We start from the raw sequence: 10,921 nt of genomic DNA, 5'->3' as shown, positions 1-10,921 counted from the left end.
AAGCCACTCTAGGGGCTGGAACAAGTTAGCGCCAGCGGCCGCAGGTGGCAGTGCCGGCTGGTGCGTTTGTCTCGTCACTGCTGATTCTCTGGATTACTCTGATTTTTAGTGAGCGCCACGCCTTGGGCAGGACTGTCTGTGCCTCAGCGGAGCTTTCTTTAGTCTCCTTCCATCTAACGTGGCCAGACACTCCTTTTGGGGCCCCAGATCTGGCCTCACCAGCAAAAGCCTTGAAATCCGATGTGCTGTAGTCGTAAGGGGTAAACTCGTTTTCTGGAGAATCCGGGTCTTTTGGCTTCTTGGAAATTTTGAGTCGTTTCTTCTCTTGCTTCTGTTCTGTGGTCCTTGGGTCACTTGTTGTTCGCTCTCTCTTCTTGGCAGTGTTTTCGAGCTGTAGATCGAACACACCCACAGGAAGGAAGCATGAAGTATATGAGAGGAGATAATCCTGCGTGCCTCCGGGGTGACTGCACTGCTAGGGGCTCAGCTGCCCACTGTGCTGTAAAACTCGGTTCAGGGATGGGAGAGGGATGCTGGCTGGGAGACTGAGGCGGGGCCAGTGCCAGGTGGGATAAAGTCCTAGCTGGAGAGTGACATCGGGCCATTGAAGACAGGCAGGTGAGCACTCCAGCGTGTGTACTCGGGGGTGGGGTGGGGGGAACATTTAGTAGGACAGAGGGGCACACAACAGGCTTCAATACCCTGTCTACTGCTAGTCAGGCGGAATGGTATATTTACTATAAACACAGTGGCAGGAATCATCTAAGAGGAATTACCCTATAAACTTTTTCGGGGCAAAATGAGGCAGGCACTAACTGACAAGCCAAAATGAGCTGGAATGACAAAGGCACTTGATTTGAGGCATAGGATAAGCCCTCCTGATATCTGAGGAAAACCCTGACCATGACCAGGGGCAGCTCGCTTCCCCGAAGAAAGAGCAGAAAAGCCAGCACGTACGGCAGCCTGCTGTCGGACAGACACGGCCTGCTCCGCGGTCGCTCTGTACTCTTCGATGACCTGGTCCCGGGCAGCTGCAAGAGAGAGAACTATCCATGGAGCTCTGACTGCGGCAGGCAAAGCTCCACCCTCACCCAACCGACCTGTCCGCAGTAGTTACCAGTTGAGCGCACCCTTCCTGCTCCTCAGCCTCCTTTGGGGGTTCCACGTCACCCCCCCAGTCCCTGAAGGGTGACCGCCTCACTCTCAATCTGACAACCCGCACCCCTCCACTCCCAAGAACCCAAACCCGTGCAATGGCCCAGTTGACATCTCTGAGGACGTTTAATAGGAATCTCACCGACAACATGTCAAGGACCAGAACCAACACCCCTTCCGCTTCAAACTGCTCCCTCGCTGGTCTTTGCCATGATGGCAGCCCCATGTTCCTAGTTCCTCAGGACAACACCCTTCTTGTACCCACAGCTCCTTCCTTTTTCTCGCATCTGGCCCGTCATCAAATGCTGTTGGCTTTACTACAGGGTACATCCAGTTCTGACACCTTCCACCACCTCCTCTGCTACCACACTGTCCAAGCCACGTCACCTGTCACCTGGATCACCGCCGTGTCTCCTGGCTGGGCTCCCGCCCCCGCCCTACACGCTGTCCTCTCAACGCAACAGCCAGTGACCTTTCTGAGGTTTCATGTCATTGCTCTGCCCTGCTCACAGCCCTCCGAGCTGCCCGACTCACCTGGAACCCACCCGCCAACGTCCATACCCTGCTTATCTCCGTCCTCACCTCCTGCCTCTCTTCCATGTCCCCTCGGCTTCACATACTGGCCTCCTCGCCACCCTGAGCGTGCTCAGTGAGCCACCACCCCGGAACAGTCTTCCTCTGGAGGCTGCCGCCTGCTCAGTGTCCCGCTGACGACAGGCTGCCTTCTCTAATCACCGTGTAGAAAGAGCCCCCACACCCTGGTGCCCACCCACCCCCAGCACGTCCTACCCCTCTCTGTGCGTTCACACCTACTGCCGTCTGACAGGACATACATTTCCCTCAATTACTGTCCACTGCCCCTCAGGAGAAGGGCAGCTGCACAGGGCAGGGGCCAGGTCTGCTCTGCTCGCTACTGAGCCTGGCACTGTGCTGACTGGCTGAATAAACAGACCGATGGTGTACCAGGGCTATTCCTGAACCAAAACACGTGGCTGGCTGCATTTACAAGGAAGCCAATGCTACCTGTGTGCTCAGCTGCCTTCTTCTTGGCACTTTCTTTAGATTCTTTTTGTACCTGTACCTGGCTTGCCAGCTTCCAACGGTTGCTGATCTATAATGAAAACAAAAAAAACAAACAAAAAAACTCCAAAACTCAGCCACCTAGGAATGCTTTATTTTTTTTAATGAGGTGACGCAGGGCAGGCTAACCTGGTAACTGCACACATGCTAAGTCATAAATTCCAAATCGGATGACACAAAAAATAAAATCTCATGCTGGTTTTATTTATAAAATACTTATTAAGGAGAAGTACAACTGTGTTCCAGGAGGCACTGGGCCGATGCTTTCATATCCATCATCTCATCCAGTCCCTGCTACAATCTTGGGACAATAGTATCATCACCCCACTTTAGAGACAGGAAACAGGCTCAGAGAACTCAATAACTCGTCTGCGGGGACACGGTTAGTAAATGGTGGAGCTGGGACTCAAGGCAGGGCCTCTGCAAGCCTGGTGGGCTTCTTTACGACACCACATTTACCTGGGGCATTTAGAGCACATCCAGGTGGTATTAAAGGTAAGCACGGCAGGTAAGAGGTGTATGGGGGCTGGATGTGCCACTTGAAGGCAAAACCTCCACTTGACTCCCCATCTTTAAAAACCACAAGCTAATCACCAGCAACAGGGCTGAGGCCCGTCAGGGTTTGGGCCTGAGTCTCGCTGCCTAATGAAAGAGCAGAGGGGGCCAGGCCACCCATCTGGTCAAAGCAGGTGCTTCCTGCAGGGAGGAAGCAGGCTTTTAAGAGACAATTAACACGCTGGCTCCCAGGAGCATCTCATGGGGATCCAGGGAAGGTGTTTTCTTATTCTTATTCATAATGCTGTTAAAAACAAACCAAACAATATAAAACAGAGTGTTTTAAAATTTAAGCTGTCACCTTTAAGAGCCTTAAATAGTCATATGAAAAAATGCATCAAGCTGTACGTTTACAATCTATGTACTTTAATACATGTACATTAATCTTCAATTAAAAACAAAACAAAACCCAAAAACCTGTTTCTTAAAAGGTTCCCAAATGCTTTTGAGAATCAGTTTCAAGTTCTGGCCCCTCTCTCTAGAAACAAGGCTTTTATATAAAGCATTGAAGTTTTGCATTTGTTTTGAGGGAGTTCACGGATGGGCTTGTTTAAAACAGAAACTTGGTTCAAATAATTAAGAAGACCCCTTTTCTTAGAAAGGATGACAAATTCACTTACTTCATAGATTTTCGATGATGGATCAAACTTTGCTGCCTGAGAAATGTGCGCATGGTGTTCGACTGAAGGCAGAAACTAGAGAAACAGAAACAGTCACGTTAAACGCCGGAGGAAATGGAGTCTGGACCCAGATATCAGTGGCTCTCACGGGGGTTTCTTGTTGGTTTCATCTTAGGAGACCTCATCTCCCAACTTGTCACCAGGGACAACCAATACATACTGTGCTCTCTCCGAAGAGCCTTGGCTTCTTTTCTGGGGGAAAACACCTATGGCTGCAGAGATCTCTGCATATTCTGTCAGCCCTAACATACACAGCTCTTACTTACCATCCTAAATGGATTTTCAAAGGACTCCATTATATTTTGGGCTTTTTTCTGTGCAACTGTTAATGCACCCTTTCCATTTTCTTCAGCACTAGGTTCCTGCAGAAACAGAAAGTGATCATTTATAACCGTAATCATTTAGTGACATTAAGATGCAAGAAAATAATAACAATGGCTAATGTTTTTAAGCCTCTCCCATGTATCAGGCATTAGAATAAACTATAATAGCACACTGTAGGGCATTTAATACATATTTAGTGAATCAATGAGTCTCCCTATGTCCTTACAACCTCGGAGGCATGGGGTATTACTCTCACCATCTTGGTGAGAGGTTAAGAAAGTCTTCCAGGGCCTTATAGCTAACAGGGGCAGGTCAAGGATTTAAACCCAGGTCTCTCTGGCTCTAGAACTTGAGGTCGTAGCCTGATACTCACTTGAAATTTATAATTATAAACCTTTATGGGTAATCAATGAAATGATGCAAGAACGTTGCTTTTGACTGGGTTCATTCATTAAACGAGTTCATTCATAAAAAGAGTAAGTCCTTTGGCTTACTCTGTAGTTACGTCCCGCCACACCGACACAGGAGGCTACAGCCTCTTTTAGACTCAGCGGGGCCCCTCCGTGTTCCCCCCGGAAGTGCATGCTCACATCCTGACGCGTCATCACCTTGATGGCTCATTGCCCCTGGGGTCAGCTAGAGCCCCCCGGCCTCTTTCCTCACCAACTGCTGACGCAAGACCCAAGCCAATTTGACGTAATTAAGTGAAAAAGAGGCTGAACTCCCAGGTAGTACGCTCTGCAGGTGGCATTTCACCTTCCTGGCTCTGGCCCAGCGTTCCAGCGTGATGGCCTGGCTGTGAACTGCAGTCCTGTAACCTACTGAACCACCCAGCTTTATGTCACTTGAGCATTTGCTAAGCCTGATACTTGTCTCTATCCAAGTCGATGGTATTGCTTCTTTCTTGGTTCTTTCTTTCTAGAAATTATGATGTTTCCTTTCTAGCACATCTGTTTGCAGTATTCAGAGTTTCATCTCTATTTTCGTTTCCTCCCTGGTCATTCCAGCATTCATCCATCTGGACCAACAAATGCACTCAATCTTCCTTTTGCAAAGAGCCTGTGGTTTCAGAACCTATAGCATCTGCCTTCACCAGAACACCATACTCACATGTCTCAGAGGCCTGCTGGGTAGAACAGACTGAGGTAAAGCTCTGTCACAGCCTACCGCATATTCCAGGAACACTGCCAGGCCCGGGCTGGCCACACCAGGTCTCCAGACTGAATGGGGTCATGACCTACCATGCCTCAGAGCCTTTCTGGAAGGGGAAGTGAGCTTGTACCCACTTACTAGTGCCTGCATATCAGGCTCTTCACTACCTCTCATGAGCCCTCGTGTAAAGAAATACGTTTCCAAATTTTCTCTTGCATTGAGCACCCTGGACGGCCTGGCATTATCTGGAAGGTACAGCAGCACACATGCTACAGTTCATTGAAGACAACTCACTTCGTCCCTTTAGGCGGCTGTGTGGGAGATGTCCTGCCTGGGTGTCACTGCAGCCCAGGTCCTCCTCCCTGCCAGGCATTAGCGGGTATCAAGACGTCAGCCCTTCCTTGAAGATTTCCTCACAGGGAATCCTCCACCCACCTCTCACGGGCCCCCTCATCCAGAACAGCAAACCACCTCGCCCATCGCCTCCATGCCTAACCTCACTGCTGCTGGGTTTTACTTTTGGCATCAGTCTCAAAGGCAGATGCAACCGTCCAGACACGAGCCCCCCTAAATCTCTGTGGGTTCACATTACTCACGTTAAATAAGGTGATGACGGCAGTGGCGATAAGGCACTGGGGACCCAGCAGGGCCTCCTCCTCTTCCTCTTCTCTCCCGTCATGGAAGAGGCTTGCCTGCTTCTGCGCTGGCACGGGCCCTAGGGGGACAGACGCCAGCACGCTCAAGGCCTCCTGGATTGCACACCAGGCACTTTCCCAGCCTCTCCAGGCTTCCAGAGGCCTCGGCATTACCGTTGGTTGGGGTGACAGGAGAGCCATCGGAAGGGGCGTGGGAGCAGTCATGAGGTCCAAAGAGAACATTCTCCAATTTCTGCATCAAAAGGAAACCCACAGCCCATCATAAAAAGCTTGCAGGCACGCAGAAGCTGGCCGCCAAAAGCTTGGTGCTAGCCCGACGGGAGGGTTATTTTGCACTGGCTTGGACTGTATCTTCCCCAAAGAAGATACATCACTCTACCTCGGGATTGGGCAGTGGGCCTCTCTTCTTCACTCCAGCTGCAACTTCAGACTAAGAAGAAAAACAAAGAGAATTTGGGGGAAAGTAGCCTAAATGTGATGACACATTTTGTTTTCCTTCAGGACAGACTGTCTCCCTTCACTAGACTGTTTCTCACGAGCCCAGAGATTTTCCTTCATCCCTTCGCCCCATCCAGTGCCTGGCACTATAATTACTGTGTTCAGTAATTATTTGTTGAATCAAAGAATAAAACCTTTTATCATGGCTAGGCACAACACAGAAGGCTTCCGAAGAGCCTGAAAAAGACTCTCTCTAGTAGCCAGCGCTTGTCTCTTTACTTGGACAAACTGTGGAGCTAAGAAAGAAATTTTAACATGAAGATTATTGTAAATGTGTTTATCCTCAGTTTTTTTCACCTCAAGGGGACTGATTTGAAGTCGTCCTGAATCAATAATCTTCCGAAAAAGTACAAACACGATTTACCACACACTGATAATACCAGAGGCAACACGCTAAAACTCCCAATAAAATACAAATCAAAACCTGCAATCTACTACGTGAACACGCATCACTGACAGGCCACACACACACATGCACGCTGGCGCATCTGTCTGTCTCTCTCTCTCTCTCACACACACACACACACACCCCACCCCGCACCCCGCAGCCATAGTTTTGGCTGGATTTCCTGCTTTCACATAAATCTGTCTACACTTTAGCATCTCCTTCACAAAATTAGCTCTTTTTGATTTTCCCATTTTTACCCAAGGTGTGCATATTTTCCCAGTCACCCAGGCTTTATATTTGGAGTGAGTTATCTTTGACTCTACCTCCGTGACCTCCAAATCCACCTGCCTTTCAGAGAACACTTAACTTAGTACTCAGAAAGAAACGGCAGCCGTTTTCATCATGTTATTAAGTCCTGTCAATCTTTTCTTCTGATGATGCTTCTTGTCCCTGTCTTTTCCTTTCCATTTCTGTGACCACCACACACCTCAGGGCACTATCCCTTCACATCTGGACCACAGCCAGGCTTCCAAAATGAGCTCCCTGTACTGAGATCCCTACTCCACTTTATCACACCAGGTTAGGTGCCTCTGAACAGCTAACCAGCCCAGTCACCACACATTACTTGCTGTTGGATCATCGAAACTAAGGTCATAAAGTAAGGATAAGCTTTAGCTTTGGACTATCGTAAAGAGACATACCCACTGGGTTTCCTAAGCCCTATTACTTCCTTGGTTGGTTTTTTTTTTAGAACAGATACCAGGCCATGTATGTAGGAGACTACAAGGAGGAAAGTGTGACGGACAGAGCAGGCCTGCTGAGCCGGAACCTTTAGCAGAAAGCTGCTTACCTTGAGCAGAGGCATCTCTCGAGCCTGCTGGATTAGAAGATGCATTTCATTGATCTGCTGCCGTACAAGAGGTGGTACAGGGTTACAGCAAGCTATGATGCCCTGAGGCTCCCTGAAGACAAGTAAGAACACATGCAGCTGGTCACTTAGAACACAGCCCTCAAAGGCTTCCAGACGAGAACAATGCCCAGGTAAAGCTGGAGCGCTACGGCTAAGGTGAAGACAAGGAGCCGTTCATGTCGGGGAAGCCCAGGCCGGCTGCGCAGGCACGCACTGCGCTGCATGCGGCTGAGCAGACTCCTCTGACAGCCTGCCTCCTGCTAATGGGAGACGTGGGGGAGAAGTGCCATGGCCCTGCTGATCTGCAGTTCTGCAATGGGGTGAACACAAGACTATGCTTTTTGACTCAGTGCTTGCACTTCAATTACGGTAACATTATAAAACATTTAAAATTCTGAGATGCCTTCATCTGGAAGGAAGTACAGGTGAGAAAATCTGAGACTTTCATCTCTTAAAAGCGGGCGCTGATGCCGCAAGCTCGGACTCACACAGGACTCCATAGAAGGCAGAGCCACTGCAATGGTTCTGGTTCAGGAGTTTTAGGTCCTAAATGGCAGCCTGAGAGCAGAAATCCTGAATTCCTTTGCAAACTTCCTTAGAGCCCCCATCTGCTCTGAGTAAACCAGGCTTGAGGTAGTAATCAGAGAAGCTGGATTTTGAAGGACAAACTTCCTCTACTGAGAAAGTTGGGACGTATTAATGAGCTCTGACTCACTTAGGCAGCTCTTCAGCTATCTTCAGCATCATGTGGTTTGGCAGTACATATCTGGAAGAAAACACACAATGAGACCACATTACACTCAGCCAGCAAGTTCTAGTAAATGCTACAACCAGGGGAAAACGTAGCCAACTTTCATGGCAGGAAAAAAGCCCATTATTTCCTTGTTACCGGGCCTGCTCAGTCTAGGAGAAATAGTAGAAGAATCGCTAATCCCTTACCCATAGCTTTCATCTTCCCTCCGAGCGGTTTTATCTCTCCAGGCAAACAGCAGCTGGAAGGCTGTCAACTGCTGTGTGTTGAGGTGCTTCTTTTGCTTCCTGTAGAGTTCCAGGTAGGACTCGTCCGTGAAGATAGGTTTGACGAATTTCTGTAAAATGGTACAGAATACTCAAGATCCACGTGAATCAAAATTATGTCCCAGGCTCTTCAAAATATTTGGCTCTTTTTGCAGATGTGAAGAGCATCGGAAAAAACCGGGACCTCTTCAGAAATGAGGAGGGCGTCCGGGTCTGTGTCGGCGCATTTACCTTGAGGCAGACATCCCGGCTCCGCTGCCATGCCACCTGCAGCTGCGTGGGCTGCCCGTTGCCCCGCTCCCACAGTTCCAGCCTCATCTTATCGTAAATGTAAAGCAGGTAATGGGTGTCATCTCGGGCATAGCTGAGCATTTCCTCGGGCAGCGGCCTGCGATCGCAACAGAGGAAATTATTTCACTAGCTCCCCCAGGAGCAGCACCTTCATTTGTCTACTCTGTGGGCGCTCGGGTTTGCTTGGCTCCTTCTGCTATCAAAGATTCTTTCACAGCCAATACAGTAGTTCTATCGACATTTCATTAGAGATTCTGGCATGCAGGATGGGAGAAAAGCTTAGTGGTTTCTTCATACATCAGCTGCAAGCTTAGAGAGGAAGCGAGCCGACTGAAAACGATCAAGCTGAACAAGAGTCCCAGAAAGTGTGGCGGGACTTCATTATAACCTTATACTACAGTCAACAATTACTGTAAGGCTAACTCAGCCATGTACCTTAGAAGTCTCGCATACCTATGGGAGATCATCTCACATACGTACAACCATCTCTACTAGGGAGAACCGAGTTTCAGACAAGAGACAGGCGCGGACGAGTACTGACACAGCTCGTCTCTTTCAGCCCCTGTTCCACGAAGCACAGTGTAACAGGAGCAGCCCAGCACAACTCCACATTATACTAAAACTTCCGTTTCACTTATGCCACTGCAAACAGCTGGAGAAATGCCCAACAACTCAAGATCCAAAGACTATTACTGGCTGAACACAGGTCTCCCTGGATGAGGTTAGCAAACACCCGTGCCATCCCCCATCCACGTTTCCTCGCCAAGAGGAAACTGACCGAATTCTCCAATCAGCCAGCTGGTACTGCTTGTTGGAGTCCACGTTGCAGTAGAGCTTGAGCAGGTGATCGAGAGAGTGTCTGCCCAGGTTGAGAAGGCGCGCGGCCTGATGGGTGTCAAACATGTTCACCACGTACAACCCGAAGTCCTTCTGTAGCCATTCTATGTCTGAATCGGCACCATGGAAGACCTGACAACAAACCCAGAATCGTGCAGTACAATGCATGTGAGGCCACTCTGCCCTTAGGTTATTAAAACACAGGAATTTGAAGCCAGAAGAAAGCTTAAGATGGGTTCAGCTTAAATGCCTCTTTGAGTTTGGACTGCAGCCTCAATCCTCCTAACTACACATCCTTAACGTCTGCCAACAGCCAATGATTCTAAGCAGCTCGGCGAGCTTCAAGGGGAGTCATTAAGTTCGAGCAATCTTGATGGCGCGGCTCGTTGCAGTCGTCATTAAAGTGATTTAACAGTTTTCTCTGGGTGGTAATGAGCTAAGTCTTAGCTGTTCTAACAGGGATTCAGAAACAAAAGCCGTTTAGCATGTGGCGCCCCAGAGTGGGAAATTACCATGATGTCTCTCAACTTTATTGTTGAAACAATGGAACAGTCAACAGAAAAGCAGTTCAATCTTGCACTCGCAAGCAAGCACTGGAAAAGGCTGGCTGACCTTAACAATAGCTGGGTCAGTGAAGCTCTCATTGAGGATGTACATGTCGCTTCGAAGCTCCAGGGTGTCAACGATGAAGTCTTCTGTTCGGGTAGAAATCTGCATCAGGCAGGTCAGCCCCAGGAAGCTCCTGTAAGAGTGGTGCTAAACCACGCAGGAAGAAGGGGGATAGGAAAAAAAGGTTTTATGAGGCTTTCCTCTACTGATTTTGCAAAGTCAGCTATAAAACAAAGTTCTGACTTTTTACCAAAAAGTAATTTAAATTAGTATTAATTTTATATTTCTCAAGTAGGAGTACCTCCAAGTCCACAGCGAATTCTTGACAATTCAAGAGCTTTTCGTTGAGTTCCACGAGTTCATCCAGGGATGATACAAAATGGCAGGGTGTTTCTCCTACAGGTCTATATAACTGGACCACAAAAGTACAGGTAGAAAAAGAGAGGAATACTAAGAATCACCCTAACGTACAAATGAATTATCAGTTCAAGAAATGATCCAAAGTTGTAACCTATTCTTTTTTATGGCTCTGCAAACTTTTATTTTAATTTTACAATGAACCACAGACATTTTTTCCATGCAAGGGATGAAAATCTGCTACTGAAGTCTAGAGGGCTGCAGCTACATAATAAGAGTAACACCTAAAGCAAAGTATTAGCATAAGGTTACAGCCCAGAGCCTGGCAAATGCCTGAGGGGACGCTACACAAAAGGAATGTCTTCAAAGCCCCTTTGTGGGGCCCTGCAGCCACCCCTGAGTTCCCTTGGGC

The 10,921-nt window shown here is 48.5% G+C and overlaps 1 protein-coding gene across 2 annotated transcripts in view; it reads right to left on the bottom strand.

Annotated features, from left to right (window-relative positions):
- EXOSC10 (exosome component 10) overlaps positions 1–10,921 on the bottom strand; it is a 21,314-nt gene that overhangs the window by 2,384 nt on the left and 8,009 nt on the right. The window contains exons 8-22 of one of the 2 annotated variants that reach the window (XM_019639853.1): positions 10,454–10,564; positions 10,156–10,299; positions 9,485–9,675; positions 8,647–8,803; positions 8,338–8,486; positions 8,114–8,164; positions 7,339–7,450; positions 5,982–6,032; positions 5,756–5,834; positions 5,543–5,661; positions 3,737–3,832; positions 3,411–3,485; positions 2,179–2,266; positions 958–1,031; positions 220–391 (exon numbers count right to left, since the gene is read on the bottom strand). In XM_019639853.1, the coding sequence (XP_019495398.1) occupies positions 220–391; positions 958–1,031; positions 2,179–2,266; positions 3,411–3,485; positions 3,737–3,832; positions 5,543–5,661; positions 5,756–5,834; positions 5,982–6,032; positions 7,339–7,450; positions 8,114–8,164; positions 8,338–8,486; positions 8,647–8,803; positions 9,485–9,675; positions 10,156–10,299; positions 10,454–10,564 (1,669 nt within the window). Of the gene's footprint in view, positions 1–219; positions 392–957; positions 1,032–2,178; positions 2,267–2,291; positions 3,035–3,410; positions 3,486–3,736; positions 3,833–5,542; positions 5,662–5,755; positions 5,835–5,981; positions 6,033–7,338; positions 7,451–8,113; positions 8,165–8,337; positions 8,487–8,646; positions 8,804–9,484; positions 9,676–10,155; positions 10,300–10,453; positions 10,565–10,921 lie in introns of those variants that run through there. The other variant, XM_019639854.1, reaches the window with a different exon arrangement.

The sequence above is a fragment of the Hipposideros armiger genome, unplaced genomic scaffold (genome assembly GCF_001890085.2).
Source record: "Hipposideros armiger isolate ML-2016 unplaced genomic scaffold, ASM189008v1 scaffold_46, whole genome shotgun sequence".
In the NCBI taxonomy this organism is placed as follows: Eukaryota; Metazoa; Chordata; class Mammalia; order Chiroptera; family Hipposideridae; genus Hipposideros; species Hipposideros armiger.
The sequence above is the reverse complement of the archived record's forward strand: the minus strand, read 5'-3'. Positions and strand labels throughout refer to the sequence as shown.